Source organism: Vidua macroura, chromosome 1 (genome assembly GCF_024509145.1).
Source record: "Vidua macroura isolate BioBank_ID:100142 chromosome 1, ASM2450914v1, whole genome shotgun sequence".
NCBI lineage: Eukaryota > Metazoa > Chordata > Aves > Passeriformes > Viduidae > Vidua > Vidua macroura.
In genome coordinates, this window is record NC_071571.1 from 7,760,200 (window position 1) to 7,780,913 (window position 20,714).

Here is a 20,714-nt window from a genome sequence, read left to right on the forward strand (position 1 = left end):
TTCAGTGATGATTTTATCATGCCCACATTTATTAGGTTTGCTGCTTTTCCAGCAGTCTGGCTTCTAGGACTGCAGGGAAAAAGCAGGGCAGGTTTATAAATAAATATGGTCAGCATATCAATGTATATCAGTAGAAGAAAGGTAAATTCAGCTAAATCCTGGTGAGTAAACCTGTTTTCCTTCGTGCATTATAATTCACCTTCCTGCATTCTAAAAAATGGTGCTAATAAAAGAATTGGATTGTCATGGGAGGAGATTCTCAGTTACAAGGAAATAAAATCAGGCTGCCATATTAGTCAGCTTAATTATAAATAAAATTAATTTCTGCCTTTTCTCTGTATAGGTGAAGTCTGGGTGAAACACTACCTGCAGCACAGGGAAAACCACTGACACAATTATAGCACCTTAAAGCTTTTCTTGCTCTCAAGAACTTATTTCATGTACCAAACCAGTATGAATGGCTCACAAGAACATGTTTTTGTTGCCATTTGTGTGCACACTCCCAGTTACAGCATTTCAGGGGAATTTTCTCAGCCAGCCCTACACAAATTGCCATTGCACAAGTGATGATCCCACAGGATTTGCTTGTAGGTTGAAGGGCTTAAGAAGGCAACTTAAAAGGGTTGAAATCTCAGGGAATGTCAGTCTCTTAAAGCTGTCTTACTTTTGAAGCTTAAAGAACGTTGGGTTTTTTGATATTCAGTGTTCAGTTTTGGTCCCTCACAACAAGAAAGACATTGAGGTGCTGGAACCTGTCCAGGGAAGGGCAATGTTGTTGGGGAGGGGTCTGGAGCACAAATCCTGTGAGGAGCAGCTGAGGGAGCTGGGGGTGTTTAGGAGAAGAAGAAACTCAGGGAGATCTTACCACTCTCTACAACCTCCTGAAAGGAGGGTGCAGCCAGGTGGGGTTGATCTCTCCTACAAGAGGAAATTGGCTCAAGTTTCAGCAGGGGAGGTTTAGATTGAGTATTAGGAAAAATCCTTTCTCCAAAAGGTTTCCCAAGCATCACAACAGGCTGGCCAGGGAAGTGATAGAGCCACCACACCTGGAGGTATTTAAAAGACAAGTAAACATGGCACTGAGGGACCTGGTTTAGTGCTGGGCTTGGCAGTGCTGGGTTAATGGTTGGACTTGATCATCTTAGAGGTGTTTTCCAGTCTAGCTGATTCCATGGGTGTCTGATTCTGGGATCTTCCCACACGCACGGCGTGGGAGCCTCCTGGCCCTGCTGTTGGGACCTTTGCTGGGCACACAGATTGCCCCAGCTGCTCACACTTGCTGCTGTTGTACCACATTGCATTGTGGGGAAAGGGAAGGAAAGTAAGATATCCACTGTCTCTGAGGTGGAGAATTCAGCATTTCATCACTGCAGGGCCACTTTCACCATCCTGAGCAGTACTGTCAGGCTCAAGGAAAAACCTACAGAGATGGGAGCAGCATGTGAGTGGCTGTCCTGGGTCTGCCCACCTTGGCCCAGTGTCCTGTGTCCAAGAGCAGTCACCAGATGACAATTGAAGAACAGGGAGAAGGAAGCTGACAGCCATAATATTAGCTTGATCTCATGTACCATCCTATTTTTCTATCAATCAGCCTCTTGATGGCTTTCTGAACAAGAAGATGAACCCAGAGCACTGTGCTAAGGACTAAAGCACCCTACAGCATCCTGTGGTTAAAACTGTGGCATCATGAATGCTGCAGCATCCTGTGGCAGTGAATTGTGTGGTTCACCCATGTACACTGCATAGTAATGATAATCCTCTTTGTATAATGCTGACTGATTTCAATGCCCAAATGTTGCATTTTAAGACAGAATATGTGGCCCTTTTTTAGTGTGACAGCCAAGCTGGTGTTTAATTCATTAAGAGAAAATAATATGCAAAACAGCAATATTTATCCATAGCATACAAAATGTAAATGCTTTGTGCTGTGATGTTTGGGTGTCATTATAATAATTTTAAAGGCAAGTGATTTAATTGTGTTTGTGCTAATTATAATGTTTACAAATTAGGGAAAGATGCATTTAGTGGTCTGTTGGGAAAGAGCTTTGAAACCTCACATGTCTTTGAGTCTACAGTACTGTCATCTAGTCATAAACTCTTTCTAACACCAGTGTGATTTGCTTTTTAGATTACTCTTGCATGAAAAGCGAGTCTCAAGAGCCTTCAGCTCCATGGAATTCAAAACCAGGTTCACGTGTGTCTGTGTGTGTTTTGACAGAAATTTAACCAAGTTCTTTTCTTCTCCTTTTCAAGGTCCCCGTGTCCCGATGGTGACTGTTCACAACACAACAGATGCACAGAGTAAGAACGGCCTTGAGCTTTGCAACTCTTCAGAGAAAAGCAGCCAGGCAGGACAGTGAGATGTAGCTGCTCTTTGCTAAACTTACACTCCTGGGGACCCCAGACTCTGCCTAAATGCAAGTTTTGTGCAAGGCAGAGGGACTTGCAGAGCTGTTGTACTGCCATCACAACAGCTGCTGTCTGGGGAGAAAAGACTGGTTGGGGCATGTTTGTTATCCTCTTTCTCAAAAAAAATACATAATTCAAATCTCTCTTTTTGTTAGTCTTCCTCTGATTTTGTTTTGTGTCCCATATATAAGAAATAAGATAAATATAAGAAATATTTAGCCTAATCTGTGGTTTTAATAAAATCACTCTGATATGAATTATCAGAGATAATGCAGAGGAGGGAGCCCCACAGGTGATGTCTCTGCCTGGTTCCCTGATCTGTCCATGGAGATTGTAGCACTTATTGTTTGTTAACCTTTGTCATGCTAATGATTTGCATCTACATCAGTGCAAAGCTGGAATTATTCCAAGAACAGGTTTCTTCCCTCAAAATATTTGCCACTCTCTATAGCCTTTACCAGACTGGCAATGTAGAGTCCAAAAAGCCATGGAGCTTCTGGGGTTCCACTCTGGCAGAGTGTGGCACTGAGTCTCACATGAAACCAAGATTTATCTGCTCCCAACATTTTGATGGGAAAACATCATCTGTCATTTTAACAAAGAATTTAGCCCAGCCTTAACTGCTAACTTAGGGACTTCAGGCACTGATGTGACCCAAGTATTAAGCAGCACCTTTATTCTTTTTCTATCTGCTTTATACTCAGTCAATGGCAGTGTATCAAGTATAAGTTTTACTTATCTGGATTTACAGCAACTCATTGCTATTGTCTCAAAAGAAAAAAAAAAAAAGAGAGTGAGCAAACAAAGAAATTTGGCACTCATACTAAAGGTTTACTGTGAAATGCTGACCTGCTTAATTTCCCACTGAAGGTAGTGAGTGTCACAGGAAAGGCTTTTGGCACAAGGGAGTGGCAGGTCCTGCTTCTTCCCAGCAGAGCCTGAGGCTGGCAGTGCCCTCCCCAAGGATAACCCCAGAGCAGCCCAGCTGATGCCCACAAGGCCCTTCAGCCAGGAGAGTTTCTTCACCCTGACCTGCAGCTCCAAAGTCACTTTCTTTCTCCCCCACTTTAAATAAAACACCTGAATTTTTCCATAGACTTGGAAGGTGCCTAAGTGGCTATACCAGCATGGGATAGTGCTCTCATGAGTGGTGTTATACCCTCCTGTACAGTTTTATAAAATACTTCTAAGTGAATAAAATGACAGACAATATAAAACAGAAACAGTAAATGAAGGGCTTTAAAAACTAAAACAAAACACATCAGGACTAGTTTTACTTTGACAGATGCATATGGGCAGCATCTATTACACAGAGAACTCAATCTACTCATGTAGATGTGCAGAACACATCCTCTACTGAAATTCATGATCTTCTGCATACAATTACCATTCCCCTTGGTTCTTTTCTATTTTACCCCCTCATTCTTTTGCTTTTGAATAAAGGGCAACTGACAGTTGCATGTTACTGAATTTCATTATTTAATATGAGCCCATTACTCTATAAAAGGGAGTCTGCCTCTGTGTTCTGCAATAATCTGATAATAGTGAGTTGCACTGAATATTAGAGAATGCTTACATTTAATTAAGCAATGACCATTTGTACTCCACAGACTCAAGCTCCCTGTGGTCCTAAAGCAAAAAGGGAAGTCCTTTAGGAGATATGCCAATCTTTTTATTTCCTCCACAGTCTTCCTGGTTTTCTGTGAATGCAATTATATGAACAAATAAAAGGGCTTGACTAAATTCCCCTACGTGGCAAGCCCCTTTCTGCTGATAAAGCTACTTGTGTGTGCCATAATTAAATGAGAATCTTAATATTTAACTAAACGTAATAGGCTGTTGCTTTGCCACTTTTGTGGGGGTTGTGGCTTTGACAAAGAGCCAGGCTTTGCAGAAGCGGGGTGAATAGTCACTGAAGCAATATACTACTGCTGAAAGACCTCTGAAATATATTAACTGGGAAGGGCAAGGTTTTGTCTGCCTGCCCAGCAGAGATGGGCAGTGAGAGCAGGATAATCAGGTACCAGAAGGGTTATTTGAGGAGCTGGGGTTACATATCTATTTATCAGTGTGTCTCAAAAGGGAAGTTACAGTCAGTGACACACACAAAATGTGATGTGAAATCTCACTCCCTCCTTGGGTTCGTGTGGCAGAGATAATGCCCTGGATCCCCCTGGTTCACACCCAGACTGATGCCAAGGGAATGAGCACTCCCTAGACCAGGATTCCCTCACCCCAGCCCTTGAATACCCCCTCCCTGGGGCTCAGGATCTTTGCCTACACATGGAGACATTTCCCACCATGTTGGACACACAACCTGAAGTGTCCCCTAAAGAGGGGCCCTTTCCCTGCCAGCTGGGAAGGACTTATTCTTTCTGGTGCTGGAGGTGGCTGCTTTTTCTAGAAGAGGCTCAGCAGGTAGAGCACATGGCCAGGATAAGGGGATAAAGGTTAAATCCCAGGAAGGAGGAAGGAATCTTCTATTTCAGACCCGGAAGTCCTTGGGTCAGACATGCAAGCAAAATGAAAAATTTTTTAAACCCTCCAAAAGTCAAGACTGCTGCAAAACCTGATGTTGCAGGTTTGTATGGGCTTTATCCACTCTCCTGTCCCCATGGCTGTCCTTCCCATGGATTTTATCTTGCACAGCGGTCCAACTTTGGCTGAAGCCCTCCATAGTCTCCTCCCCTTCCTATTTATTATGTATAATTTGGACACAGCCTTGAGGACCTCTTCATTTGATATCTATCTTTGCATGGTGAGTGGATGTCTGACTGGGACCCATGGTAGTGTCCCAACAGAGCAGGTCACCTTCCCACCTCCTGCAACTCAGCTGAATGTCACTGATTTCAGGACTATAGCTTTTTGCCAATGCAGAATTTGGAAGGGGTTTCAAAGATTTAACTGAATGAGACATCTGTGAGGTCTAGAAGGAAATCTGTGTGTAAAGAAACTTGTTTTATATATATCAATGTGACTATAAAATGTTAAAATGCATTTTCACAAACTGTGCTAAAAGTTTTTGTGATCTTGTCCTCCTTCTTTCAGAAATTTTTGAGCTGGAGGTAAATGAAAATGTGCAGCTGGCTGTAAATGACAGGCAAATGCCTAAGGTAGAATACATGGAAATCAAGATAGATGATTACAGTAAGTAGCACCTTTCTTCTCACTTATTTTTCTCTTTCACTGCTAGAGCTGTGAAATGATACAGCCATCCTGGCTAGACTGGCAGGAGGAAAAATGACTTTGACTCTCAATAAACTCACACAGCTTGCAAAGCACTCTCCTGGAATGTGCTACATAAGGAGGTTATTAGAGAGGCAGAATTTGATGAGAATTGAGCTGAAGAAAGGCAAAATTATAGGGTTGGGTTTTTTTTTTTTTCCTCTTAAAACTTTCTCTGTGAAGAAAGAGCCACTCCAGGAAATGACACAGTGGGGTGCCCCATTGTTGGAAGCATTTGCTCGGGGTGTGTGTGTGTCATTTGAAATGGGTTTGGAGTGGGATAATGTGTGTGCTTGCTGGCTACAGCTGTGGCTGCCTCTCAGTGCACAATCTGAGCTGCAGTGAATGAAGATGACTCTTACATGACTGCCCTTTGGAGTCACTCAGGATTCTTTGAAAAAGCCATGATTTTAGAGGGTTAAAAAAAAAAAAAAAGCTTTATGAGGAAAGACAAAGGAGATTTCACCTGGAGTAAAGAAAGCAGACACTTAGAGCAGTTTGCACCTGCAGCTGGTGTGTTATTTCTACCACTTGTATAATCATTCCCCACATATAAATATATATATATATTTGTGTATCCCAAAGAGGGAGAGAAAAGCCTAGTGGCAAACAGCCAAAGTGTAATCCTGTCTCTATAGTTGTACCTGAAACAATCTAAAAAAACACCTCCTCTGGCTGTAAGCAGATACCTTCCCCATATGGGGAAAATCCACGTACTCAGAAATGCACAAAGGCTCTCCAAAATCCCAGCCTGCATGTATGGTGGCAACTCTAGAACAAAACCCCAAGGACTCTGGGTTCAAAGTGTGGCCCATAATGTTTCCCATGCCAGGAAGGAGTGCATTTCTCAGGCCACAGGCAGTGAAGTGAAAGCAGCAAGCTGTGCTGGGAGCAGGTTACTGATTGCAGCCATTTCCAGATGTTATAAAATGTGAAGCAAAGGCTGAGAGATGGTTGCCATTTGAAAAGGATAACAATGGCCCTAAAATGTTCTGTTTGCCACATGGGCATAAGGAACATAAACCAGTGCATAAAATAACAGGAACAGACATGCACTTCCAAGTTTTATGGACAGGAAAGGATGGATAAAGAACCCATATTTCCCCCCATGAGCCAGCTCATGTGAGACTGGCAGTTTATTAGGGATAACTCAGCTTGACACTAAATTTTTTAAATGCAGGCCTCATTGCAATTCTTCTCATTTAACCAAAAATATACTTGTGTGCAATAAATACAAACTGGCCATCCCTGTGTTTCCAAAGCTTTGGGTTAAGCAGCCTTGGGAACACTGCACGTAGCACTTTGTAATATTTAAAGTCAAGTGATGGCCTTTTTGGCTGTCCCTGGGCCATTGATCCAATTTGCAGCTATTAGCATTCAGATGGAATAACTAATTAGGAAGAGTGTCAGGCAAGCTTGCAAAGCAAACCACTTAAGCTGCGCTGCTAATCTGTGTATTAATCTACTGAAAATGCTCCTAATACTGATTTAATTGCTGAGCCTTTGCTAATCTAGATTATAGTTAACATTTCAAAAATAAATGTGCTGTCGTTGATGCAGAGAATGTTTTTATGGACACAGTTTTGGCTACTGATGCAAAGCCACAGGAATGACATTCAGTTAAAAGAAGCTTTAGTGATCACACCCCTCCTTTACATTGGTTCTGTACCAGTGTAACTTGGGCTTCAGCACCTTTGCCTCCTCTTTACAACAAAATTTAACACTTGGGAAGTTAGGATTGTTTCTCCTACTTGTTTCTCCCTCTGTCTTCACACCATTATAGCAAAATAATTCAATTTCTCTCCCCCAGCCCCCATACTTAATTGGGTTTTAAATTACCATTTTCATTGCCCATTTTCCTCCTTCTCTGCTGCCCTGAAATATTGATTTCTGTCTGCGTCACTCATCCAGCTGCCAAAAAAGGAAAATTGTAGCTATTGACAGATGTTAATTGAACGCTGTAAAAGTGATGCATGACTGAGCAGCTCACACTGTACTCCCCATTTACATTTCTTGTCACCTCAGCTATCACAATATGGGTTTTTTCTTTGGCAACATCTGTGTTTCTAAGGTGATATTTGCCACAGCCTTTGAAGAAATGTGATTTGCTCCTACTTATCTGTGGCCAGAACACCAGAAAAATCTATTGGGGTCATGTCAGCATTCCTACATCAAAGACATGTTGTTATTTGTTCTTTTTTTGCTTAGGATTGCCAATGCAGATCTTAAAGCCAGCAACCTTTGCAGACACCGCTCACTACCCCTTGCTTTTGGTTGTGTAAGTTCTCTCTTGTCCTTTCTTTCTGTTCACATTATCAGGGCAGCTTAGAAACCTTAGCCATGATCAGAGTCTATTAAGATATGTTTTGTACAAGGAATGCCAGAGTCCAGCACATTGGTTCCTACCCCATCTCACTTCACAGCTGAGAGAGGCCAGATGTGCATCCCTTCTTTCCCATCTTTGAGCCAAGGTTTTCAGCTCTCAGGAGGGCACCCTGTTGAAATCCTGCAGAGTAAATTTGGGATTTTGTGAAGGCATTTCATGCACACTTCAATCACTTGTGGGGCAGAAATGGGAGGAGGAGGAACACAAGATGTATTTTGGCTTCCTGTCCCAGTGCTTAGGGCACCCACCCTGTGATTAACAGGTAATTTTAGAGTGGAATTCAGTCTAGGGCTTACTAGAGCTCAAATTTTAGGTGCCCTCATGCAGAAATCATTCCCTTTTAAGTGCTGGTGTTCACTAAAGTTACAGTAAAGAGAGAGCTGGAAAGCTTTGAATATCTCCACAAAGCTTGCATTTATATTAAATAGGTAGGTTTTCCTCCTGGCAGGCAGAGCAGATGGGTATTTCTTTATGCAACATTTAGTAATAATAATACACATTACTGAGTGGGGTTTTTTTGGCAATTTGGAAAGAAACTGCGGGAGAGAATTCACTGACCTTGGAAGAATGTGTTTGGCCCTGGCTGCATCCCAGTGCATCACTTGCTGCCTGCCAGGGAACAGCCCATGAGAGAAAAGCCTCATGCAGGAGGGATGAATGCCTGGTGAATGCCTGTGCCACCCTGCACAACTCTCCATGAAGGACAAAGCCACTGCAGGGAAAGTGTGGTTTCATCATGGAATTAATTACTGTGGAGAAAGCATGCTTCATTACCAAAGTGCTCAAGGAAGATTGGCTCTCATCAAGCACCAAGCACTTGATTAGGCTGCCCCTGGAGCTGGGTGGGCTGGGGTCTTGCTTGGGTAAATGCAAATGGCTGGAGTCACATGTGCATTAAAGTCCTGCAGTGAAGGGCCTGATGTCTCTGAGAACCCCAAAAAGGTCAAAAAAGTGGATAAAAATGCCAGTGGCTCTGCAGTAATCCCAGCCTAAAGATATTGCTTAAAGTCATCATCATCATCATCATCCCTTGTTTTTTCTGAGCTGCCTGGATGAAGTAGGGTCTGTATTTCTCAAGACAGTTCCCCTGTACAGGATCAGACCCTAAGCAGAAGGATGAAGAGGAGGTTTTGCCCACTCCTTTTCCCTTCTCATCAATTTTGGGCCAAACTGGGCAATATTAACCTGTTTTTTATAACTTCTGAAGAGAACTTTTCCTCACAGCAGTGATGACAGAACCACTTCAGCAGAAATTTAAAAGAGATTTGGGGAGTGTAGGAAATAGATATACATTAGAGCAGGCATAAAAAGGGGAAAACTCAACTGACACCAGGTTACTCACGGGAGGAATCCTGACCCGTTAGAGATGTGCTTGCTGGTGTGGTTCAAACCTCAGCTTAGAGGCTGCTGTGCACAGAGGGAGGCAGAAACCAACCTGCAGCTTCCACCCAGCCTCAAAACCCATCCCACACAATCATCCTCCTGCACGGCATCCTTGCAAAAACCTGTCTTTCTTTACCCTGCCCGGTGGGGCTGTGGGTGCCCATCCCACAGCAATCCCACAGCCCTGGGCAGGGTGTTTGGTGCCGTTGCCTTTCCTTGATGCCCATTTCTGTTCCAGAGATGGGACACCCGGCAGCCAGAGCGTCACGGAGAGGTTTGAGGTGACGTGGGAGAGCGTCATGGTCAGCTCCCACAACGCCATCGTGCTCAAGTTCGACGGCCGTGGCAGCGGCTTCCAGGGTGCCAAATTACTGCACGAGGTCAAGAGGAGGCTGGGCCTTCTGGAAGAGAAGGATCAGCTGGAAGCTGTCCGGTGAATGGCACTTCTTCTTATTGAAGAAATTAATTCATTACGATAATTAACCCAAGACTCATTAGTCCTGGTTGCTTTAATGGTGTGTAGGGTAGAGCAGGGAGATGGGAGGGAGGGATGATGTTGTACATGTGAGAGGGAGCTCATGTCAACCAGAGAAGAGGGAGAAAAACAAGCCTTAAACAGAGCTAAATTAGAGCACACTTATCTGTATCACATGTTCAAAGCCTATTTATTTTTAGCTCTGTACAGTCATACAGCTACAAACAAGTAAGCTTGAATATCTGTGCCTACATTAATCTTTTGCTTGCCTGGTAGTTGGAAAAAAATCTGTCTTTAAATCCTTAAACTTTTTAAACAGAATAACCAGGGCAAAACCCTAAATGTCAAGTCCTGTCATATTGTTAGATTCATTCTGCACATAATCACGTTAAAACCACTATCAGAGTATTGCAATAGCTGTGCAATAGCTTATTATAGCTTCCAGAAGTAGTGCAGGTTATTTGTTGCCATTGCTTGGTCAAATCCAACACATGAGGTTGCAAGATTAAATCAGAGAGATCCATGTGAAAGCAGCTTGGCATGATTTAGATTGTCTGCATCGGGAAGGGCTTTAAACTGAAAAGGGGCAGGTTTAGATTAGATATTGGGAAGAAATTCTTAACTGAGAGGGTGTGAGAACTGGCACAGGCTGCCCAGAGAAGCTGTGGATGCCCCATCCCTGGAAGTGTCCAAGGCCAGGCTGGATGGGGCTTGGAGTGACCTGGGATAGTGGAAGGTGTCCTTGCCCATGGCAGAAAACTGGATGAGCTTTAAGGTCCCTTTCAACTCAAACCATTCTATGATTTTTTTCTGGGACCAGTTTAATTTAAAGCTGATTAAAATCACACTGTTTTTACTCTCAAAGGGAAAAATATTTTTAACCCATTGCTTTTCCTCTCTCATGTTCTAGGACAATGCTGCAGGAGCATTTCATTGATAAAACGAGAGTTGGTGTGTTTGGGAAGGTAATGTTCTGACATTGCTCCTCTGTGCTCTCCCAGCTGGCAGATATGGCTAAACAGCTGAGTTGAACCCCGACTTATTGAATATGTCAGTGGTGACTTTTTTATTATTATTTCTTTTTGGGATAGACTGCACCTTGCTCAGTGATGTTAAAGATGGAGGCTTTCACTTCAGCAATGTATTCCTCAATTACTTATTTTAAATTAACTTCCAAGTGCAAAAAGTGACTGTTGCTCAGAAAACATCATCAGATAGTTCATTATTTTTTCCCATTGTGAACTTTCATTTAATTTTCACCTTGTCTCCTTAAGCCTGTGGGAACATGGGTACATCTAACTCATGTGTACAACAACCCTGTGGATTTCTGAGGCTGATTTGCCAAGTGTGCCTGGCTGGGAAACAGCCACTGTAAAGTACACACAGTCTGAGATGAGACGGGACTGCGAGTAGAAATTGTTTACATGGGAGACAAGTGCTTGGAGTGGGCGAGGAGAGCTGCACGTAGAGCAGCATCTCTGCAGGGAATTGTTAACAGGCTGGCAGCAGACACTGAAACTGTGATGCTCATTTTAAGTAGAGAAAGTCTGAGGTAAACATTTTGGAGAGGTAACGTATCTGGTTAGAGCTACAGCCATAAAGTGAGATGGAAAAGGCCAGCTCTTGGGCACACAACCCTCCTGCCCTCAGGAGGGTGCCAGCCATGTCACCAGGTATAGTAAAACATGCAGCAGACCCTGACTCAGGGAAAAAACAATTATGTCTGGCTCCAGATCAGAAGGCTGAAGGACAGCTTTATTAAAACTATACTATATTACATTAACATACTATTTAAAGAGAGACTATACTATTCTACATACTTACTTCTTACTTACCTATCAACTAACAAACAAACTTGTGACTCTCTGCTGAGCGTCCGAGCCACAGCTGGATCCCATTGGTCACTGAACCCAAACAACCTTCACCAGCATCCAACCCAGCAATCACTGCAGGTAAACAATCTCCATACCACATTCCACATGGGGAAAACAAAGGAGCAGAGATAAAGATTGTTTTCTCTTCTTCTCTCTGTGCTTCTTCTGAGAGACAGAATTATGTCTCTCTGTCCAGAGAATGTCACAACCAGGGAGATGTCCCTTGGTTTGTGTTTTCCCAGGGCAAGGTGTTAGAGCCTCTGTAATGGCCAAGCATTTGCCATAAGGTCTCAGCTGCCCTGTTTCTGTACCCAAAAGCAGCAGTGCCTCCCAGCAGGAACAGTGATGTCCCTGTCCCGTTTCTGTTCCAGGATTATGGTGGTTACCTGAGCACTTACATGCTTCCAGCTGGTGAAGACAACCAGGTGTTCGCTTGTGGAGCTGCTCTTTCCCCAGTGACAGACTTCAGACTATATGGTAAATCCCATTCCTCAGCCCACAGACCATCCTGCTGACCACAAATATTTCTTCCTTATCCTTTCCCACTTGCCATCTTTCTTTCCCAAGATCCTGTTTATTTTATATTCTGTGTCTTTTTAGGAGTAGCCATAAACCCTTTTTCCCCACTAAAGCAGTTTAGCTGGCACCAATGGGACCAGCCATGGTAATCAGAGTAATCAAATCACATTATTACTCCTTTTAAATAAATGAGAATTGTCTTTAAACCCCTCCAGCCTTTGCCACCAACCACTCCCACTGCCTTGGACATGTTTCCTTGCTGCCTGAGGCACCCATCCATGCAAGCTGAGGTCCAGTCTGCCTGGCCCATCCTGCCTCTGACCACAGCACTACCCTGCACATGGTGGTCCTTTGTCTCAGGGGTAGCAGTTCCCTTTGCACTTAGTGCCAGTGAAAATCAGGGGGCTGCCAGGGAAGTCAGTGGTGTTCAGCCAGACTTCAGGAGCTGTACAGTTACCCCTGAGACCAAAGGGAACTTGCTGCTGATGGAGAAGGCTCCATGTGAAAGGAGAAAGAAGGAACACAACATGATAGAGCTCTTCTATCTCAGGTGCATTAACAAAAAAAAAAAAAACAAAAAAAAAAAACAAAAAAAAAAAACAAACTAACTTTTCTGTGACTTATTTAGAGACCAGAAGTACATGACATGGTGACAATGACAGATTGTGGTACCACACATATCCTTAATGCATTTTCAAAAACTTTTAGAAATGCATCCTCTATAATTAAGGCCATGCTAGAAAATAAGGTGTTTTTTAGCATTTGCCATATTTGACTCAGAAGCACCAATGTATTCATGACTGAAAGTGATATTTTCATTTTTTTTCTCTTCAAGCTTCAGCCTTTTCTGAAAGATACTTGGGCTTGCACGGGGTTGATAACAGAGCATACGAGGTAACTGCATGGACACTGCATTGCCCTGATAAAATGTGAACTGTCTTAACTCTCCCTCCATGTGTTCTCCTTTGGAGAGGAAGCAAGGTTATGCAAGAGGGACTCATTTGTGAAGCTCTGAAGGTGTCCTTCAGCCTGCTTACTGCTTTTCTTGTCTTAATAGTAATCATGGATAAAGTTTTTATTGATTAGCCCTTGTGTCTGCCTCTCTAAATTGAGTAAATACAGTTTTAGAGATTGAAGGAGCTGAGTGACTCAAATGTGCCCAAGAGGACACAGTGTCACAACCTCCTTGAAAGTTCTTGCCAATGGTCTTGCCACTTTGATTCTCTCTGAGACAAACAAATTCAAGTGAAACTCAGCTTGACTTTCTCAAACTTTGTGGTATTTCAGAGAGGCAGAACTCTGTGCCAAAACTGAGCAGGACATGGAAAAGGAAACACAGCACCAGTGGTTTTTGGAAGCAAAACCAGATAAAGAATAGTCACACAAACAAAATTTGTTATACAGAAAATCTAGTTCAGCTTCTAAGCCTTGTCTCCAGGCAGAAGACATGAAGGTAGCAAAGGTCTGGCACTGTTCTCACAGAGGAAGCAGATACCAAAGATTTATCCTGGCTACCCAAACTCTCAGTTCATTGTCTCTCAAATTTTGCACTCATAATCTCTACATTAGCGCAAACGCTTTTTGTTCTTTTAGAAATTGTTTGTATTTATATTCCCTTGTGCATCTGAAAGACAGCTGAGGGCAAAGGTGTTCTCAACAGTGGACGCCTGAATTTCATATCAGATCATCCCCCAAGCTGTCAAAAGTCATTGAAGCTGACTTTCAAAACACACCAAAGTCCCTCCAGATGCATGAACTGTTATTAGGCATAGGCACCTGGGCACACTTTTCATCAGTGTTTTTTATTCACTTTGATATTTTCCACGTATTCTACAGTTCAGGCTTTTATTGAACATTATCAGAACAGAGGAGGGTCTCTGACATGTTCCTGCTGCTGACACTGCCCTGCCAGCACAGGGTAGGGACCTATTTTACCTCTGGATTTATATAAGTAGCCAGGAGAATATGCTGTGCTGGTGTCTGCTTGTTATCCTAATGATAAAGTATTAAATGGAAATAAGCACTTCTATTGCCTCTATATAAATTGCTAATTTCTAGCAAGTTTTTTAATCTTATTGCAACCTTTACCTTCACAGATCAGCAAATTATCACACAGAGTCTCATTACTAAAGGACCAGACATTTTTGATCATTCATGCTACTGCTGATGGTAAGTTAGCCCATCATTTGAGCTCATTATATGTTTGTGATAGCTTTGATTTTTTTTTAATTAAATTTGTCTCTTTAATGATTGCAATCTGTTTTTACAGAAAAAATCCATTTTCAGCATACTACAGACCTTATCACACACCTAATTAGGGCAAAGGCTAATTACAGCTTGCAGGTACAGTATATGTTTCTTTTTTTTCTATTTGAACAGTTATTTCCCTATTTGAACTCAAGCTGCTGTTATGAAGCTAGGTTTGAAAAACTACTTGCAAACTCAGCCTGGCAGTAGAAGCAGCACCAGCATATAACAGGTTTCTATTAGTCCCATGCTTATGTGACATCAGCATTTTGATCTGGACAGTTGTAGAACAATTATTGAATTACAGTGAATTAGGTTGTGAGAGACATATCCCTAAGGAATTTATGCATGTTGACTTTTTTTGGGAACAGAACAAATTCCGGATGAATTTTGGAGAAACGATTTTAAATTAAATCAGCCAGAAAAGTTACAAATATATATGTCACCTAAATCTGACATCCCACTGTGAATGGCACAGCCCCACTTTCCACCAAATTATATCTCTGTTTGCTGAATGGGCCATGTCTAAGCCATTAAATCTTTCAAAATGAACCCATCCCTGCCTAGACAACCCATTATGATCCTCTTCAAGTTGCCTGCTCCATTTTATTGAAAAGTTGATTTTAAACTATTTAATTTCTGGCTTCACTATTTTTTTTTCAATTTAATTACTTCTCCAGCAATATTTATTAATTTTTTTACTTAATGACATTTTTGCTTTAAAGACCTCATTTTAGTCAGTATAACCTAATGCCATTTGTCTCCAAAACTGCACATTTTTTGGTTTTCACAAGGAAAGTGTGGGCTGGTTCTTCTTAGACTGAACCTGTTGAGAACAGAATTAAATGGAAAATCCTCTACCCCAAAAAGCTTCCTTGTGAAGGAAGATGCCAGTCTGCACTCAGAGCACTGTGGTGCCCAAATTACCCTGGGCTCACGAGCATCCATGGGAAGCCCTACGATGCTGAGGAGATGCAGTGGGTTTGCAGCTCAAGCTGCAGGTGTGGGTGGTCACTCCTGAGACTTTCAGCTCTAAGAAGTGTGCATTTACCTGTTTTTTTGCAGATTTACCCTGATCAAAGCCATTACTTCAGCAATGCAGCATTTGAGCAGCACTTGTACCAGTCCATTGTCAACTTCTTTGTGGAGTGTTTCCAGGTTCCAGACAAACTCCCACTAGCCCCACTGAAAGAGGAGGAGGAGGATGATTAACCCTACTTGTCCGTGCTAAGCACAAGGCAGATCTCTCTGACAATATGCAACTGGATCATTTTCCTGAAGAAAAATATGTTGTTAGCATGTATTAAAAAAAAAAAAAAACAAAAAAACCAACAAAAAAAAAAAAAAAAACCAAACTGAAAGCAGCTCCTCTGCTTTACTTGACAGCAACTCCTTCCTAAATGGAAGAACATTAAGCATGGTGAACTCAGCAGAAACTGCTGTCTGAAATAAATCCATCACAACCAACATCTTCTTTTTCTTTGGTTGTTTTTTTTCTTTTCTGTCTCTTTTTTTTTTTTTTTTTTTTTTTTTTGCCACAAAATCACAAAATTACTTCTAGAGTGAAAATGGTAAGATGTTGGACTTGAAGGAACACCCCAAGAAACCACTTTGAGGACTGGAAGATCTGATGTCTCTTTGCAGTCAAGCAGTCAAGCAGTAGCAGTGAAATCCATCATCCACATTAAGGTTACTATAGTTAGCATCACACTGTGTCAGAACAAAAAAAATCTAATCTAATAAATGGAGAAGATTATAGCACAATTATTTTAAAGGATACCGATTCATACACTTGCCTGCTCTCCTCCATCTTCAGGAGGTTTGTCATTGCTACAGGATACACAAACCCAATTGTGCAAAATATCACTATAGTTACACCAACCTTTACCATCCTGTAATTATTCTGTTAATTCTGTATGGCTTTTACTTCTGTTGTTCATTGGGTCTCATGTTTACCTTATTAGCTTCTCAGCTTGTTCTGGATGGGGAAAAAACATAAAACAAATTAACCAACTCACTCTAGACCTCAGGGGTCTAATGAGGCAATGGGACTTGAGCTACCCAGATATTAAAAAATCTATTGGAATAAAGCAAAGAAAAACTCACTCTTGAGTTCCCAAAATAGCTCTTGCCAACAAGATTGAGTATTTTCTTTGGCAGCCTTGAAAAATATGCACATAAATAAGCTAAATCAGCTTACCTTGAGATATTTTTTGTTGCGATGTAGAAAAATATGCGACAGTCATGATTATTCTTTCTCTTTCTCTAAAGTTGCAACAAATGGTTGGTAACCTGCTAGGGAACAGCTAGGTGAGGCTGTGGTACAGGAATTTGTACCAGAGACCTCACACATGATCTTATAAAGCCATTTAAACAGAGACAATGTGCAGAGATTTATTGCACATGCTGTCTGTGGCTTACTTTTATTCCAGGTCAATTATTAGCATATTCCAAACACATTTAATTATCTCTTCTGTTCACACTCGTTTTGACAACTGTAAAAGGAAAAAAAAAAAAAACAAAAAAAAAGGAGGATTTTTTGTTTTAAAAGGTCTAACTGTTCATTTGAGCAGTGGAAAGCAACTTTTAAAACTTCTTGTGAAAACATTCAGCTTTCAGAAAGGAATCCAACCTCCATCCACTTCCACGTGCTGCGTCATAAGAATTTTGACAGTGTCGCTCCTTGTAAAATATTCTGACCAAATGTACAGCCAGTATTAATACTGTATATTTCATTTTGTTGTATATAAAGGAATGTAAGTCAGCTCTTCGTCAGATCCCCAATCCAATATTAGTCTTGTGTTTGACATGCATGCGGCAACACTTCTTTGCTGATCAGGACTCCTTAGAAGCACTAGCTTGGAAATATAACAATTAATGTAATTTCTTTTCTTGTTTTAACAGCTTGAATGTCAATGCCGGTTCCTACTTTTTACATAGTACTGTGGGTAAACTCACATCCTGACAGCAATGATGATGTTTCCATTGTGTTCTTTAGTGTGTCTTTTTTCTTACCTTTATTTTAAGCTTTGAATGTTGGTTGTACTTTGACCATCATGAAAAAAGTATATTGATAAACCACAGGAATTACCTAGTTTGGTTGGGATTATCTCCTTTAATTTACAGTGCATCGACATTGTGTGAACAAGAACTACAGTGTAAATCTGCTTTATCTGGCAAAATGCCAAATAGACCATGAGAATGCTGCGTGTCCAGATTTTGCTACGCTGAACAGGCTCGAGAGCCTGAAATGAACTTGAACTGAGAAACTTAAAAATCTGCTCTGTCCACAATCTTTTGTAGAAAGAACTTTAGGATGTGGCATGGTAGTGTTTGTTCATTCATGGAATAAAACATTATTTTACCACCCTGGTTGCTACTGCTGTTATTTTGTGTTAAGTGACTAAATGAGAATCAAGTTTCTGGAAGTGCAATTTCTGGTTGAATAGAGCCCAGACTGGCACATGCTGACTTGCTGTACATCATCAGTGCCAGGGTGTTGTCCCATCAGCTGGCACCCACTAGACCAAACCAGATTTAGAAGAAGAGAAATTTAATATTTCAAAGCAAAACCAAGAAGTGATTGACGACACTTACTCCAGTCTTTGTTTCCAGCAGATCAGGAAACAAGAAAATGGAGCACTGGAACAGGGAAGGACAGATTGCAACAGTACAAAATAGCTTTGCTGTTATTTTGTTTAATTATCTAAATGCAACTATTATTTCTTTATTGTCCAAACAAGCCAAGCTTCTACTCTCAGCTCACTGGCATATCTGGATGCCATAATGTTCAACTGTGGCATCCCAAAGAGGAAGAGAGCTAATGAGCAGTGCCTTACTAATTCAGAAGGAAACCACAGAGGGAAAAATGAAGCATTGCTGGTAGCTAATTAACAAAGCCAGGCAGCCAGCCATGTTTGCAATTGTCTGTGGGTTCAGGCATAGAGCTCATAAACCCATCCAAGCTCTGCTTACAAGCTCAAGCCAAATAAACACTGCTGCTTGGAAGGGTGGGAAGGAAAAAAATTGAGTGAACGAGAAAGGGTATGTGGGATGTTCCCATGGGAAGAGCAGTGGGGTCTGCTGTTTGCAATGGGGAGAAATGACATTTAGTGGGGGAAACCAAAGTACAAGGCCAGTGCTGGTACCTGGGACATGCTCCTGCAATTGCTCTCATGCTCATGTTGTCCCAAACCTCACTCAGGTTGGCAGTGACCAGGCTCTGGATGTTTTAACTTTACTTGCTGGGTCTCAGGGCACATCTGCCCTGCAGCCCTTGCTGGAGCTGGCACAGAGCTGCCAGACCTGCCTGGCTGAGGCTGGGCTGAGGACAACTTTCTTCCTTGACCTGAGTAAATGCTGGCTCCCTGTGGTGCTCATTCCTCTCTGGACTTCTTACCTGCTTTCCACTGGCAAATGAAGAGTAAATGGCAGAAATGGAAAAGATAACAGAAAAAGCTCAAGATCTCAGTTGCCAATTCCTTCATTATATTGTCTTACTGAGCCCAATGTTTGCTTGTTTTTATTCTGTTCTCCAAAGTAAAGCTCCCAGCAGGAGGCTCAGAGTGGAGCTTAGGGCACTTGCTAAGATCTGCCTCCTCTTCCCACTTCATCTTTCCATCTTCTCCCCATTCAGCATGGTTACAGTCTGAAAGCAAACCCAGCACCCCTTTGGAAACTAGGAAGAGACAAATATAAAACCAGCATGGTGAGCCCCCTCAATAAGCCATAACCAAAATAAATTCTTTATTCTAATAGCTAATGCATGATGATTTTTTTTTTCTTTTTGCTTTGAGACATTCATGAAAAGTCTCAGATGAAATGATGCTACATTCTGCCTCCTCACTGGAAGAACAGCTTTAATCAAGATGTCCGTTTCCATGACTGAGCAAAGAAGAGTAAAAAGCAAACACAGATGGAACAAGGCCCCAGGAAAGCACAAAAGTAAACCATGCTCCAATATTCCTGTGGAATAGCAAGGTTCCCTCCAGGTTGTTTTGGATTTTTTTCCTTCCTTCCTTCACTTTAAATCTATCTTTTGGGTAATTTTAAAGCAAGAAACAACTCCCTGAGCTGATGTGAATGCTCTCATCCTTGCTGGGAAAGGAATCCTTACAGTGGTAACAGCTGCTGTCAATGTCCTGAACTGCAGTTTGCGCTGAGCAGTTCCAGTAACTCGAACTGACATGTAATTTCCAGTGAGTATTTGGAACCTGCCTGCAGAAGATCCTGAGCACCTGCTCCCCACCACCTTGTTTGGGAGCACTCAAATTGAGGTTAGTCCTTTACCCAAAAAACCAAACCCAGAGCAAAGCATGAACAAGGCAAATCGTCTGCTCCACGTTCTGCTCTGAAACGCCACAGGAAAAGAGTGCAGAGAGTCAGGAGCCCAGATTCTGGCTGTGCCAGCTCCTGGTTGACTTTTGTTCCCTGTAAATTCCCCCTTGAATGTGCAGAAAGCAGGGAATTGAGGAGGTTGTTTGGCCTGTACTCAGCTCCTTGGTCATCAGAGCAATGCTGCCATCACGGGAGCCGTGGCACACAAATGGGGAAATGTGGCCATCACAGGAGTCTGGCACACGATGCCAAAAGTTTGTCATCTATTAAAAAGTGTTGCAGAGCAAAGGGGAAATGAGGGGAAATAAGCCCAGAGGTGGGATAACCCATTCCTCCTCTGACAAGTTTAGGGCCAGGCCCATGAGAAACAGAGAGATCTTCCAGACATTTTCAGTGTGTGCACTAAGGCAGGTGCCAAAAGGCAGATGAGAAAAGACTAACACATTAAACATAAATTTCCTAGCTATCAAGCCTCTGTGGGAAATCTGTAGGAGTCTAGAAATCAATGTGAGCTGAAGACAGCTGAGATCTGGCTCCCAGCTCTTCCTTGGAGCTGCTCGTCACAGCCAGCACCCTTGGAGCTGCCAGGAGCAAGAAGCACCTTGGGAAGGGAAGAGATATGGGCACATTCTCACCCAAAAGCCACCAGCCATGCCTGCAATTTTATCCTGTATCTTGTGCTCATGGAAGTTAATAGTCACTGAGGAAATTAGCACTGGAATGTGAGCAGTAAGCACACGTCAGCAGGTGTGCTGAAAGACACATAGGGGCTGGTACTGACAGGAGCAGAAATCACTGCTGCAGGACTATCAGTACCAGAGCTGGTGATAAGGTTTTTGTCAGATGATGATGACGAAGG

At 42.2% G+C, this 20,714-nt stretch overlaps 1 protein-coding gene across 2 annotated transcripts in view; it reads left to right on the forward strand.

Annotated features, from left to right (window-relative positions):
* Positions 1-17,885, forward strand: part of DPP6 (dipeptidyl peptidase like 6) — a 394,434-nt gene extending 376,549 nt beyond the window's left edge. For both annotated transcript variants that reach the window (XM_053979702.1, XM_053979712.1), the window contains exons 17-26: positions 2,254-2,301; positions 5,458-5,556; positions 7,843-7,912; positions 9,642-9,836; positions 10,789-10,843; positions 12,124-12,229; positions 13,107-13,165; positions 14,368-14,440; positions 14,541-14,614; positions 15,584-17,885. In XM_053979702.1, coding sequence (XP_053835677.1) covers positions 2,254-2,301; positions 5,458-5,556; positions 7,843-7,912; positions 9,642-9,836; positions 10,789-10,843; positions 12,124-12,229; positions 13,107-13,165; positions 14,368-14,440; positions 14,541-14,614; positions 15,584-15,730 — 926 coding nt within the window. In that variant the 3' untranslated portion in view covers positions 15,731-17,885. The remainder of the gene's footprint in view (positions 1-2,253; positions 2,302-5,457; positions 5,557-7,842; positions 7,913-9,641; positions 9,837-10,788; positions 10,844-12,123; positions 12,230-13,106; positions 13,166-14,367; positions 14,441-14,540; positions 14,615-15,583) is intronic.
* Positions 17,886-20,714: the final 2,829 nt, after the last annotated feature.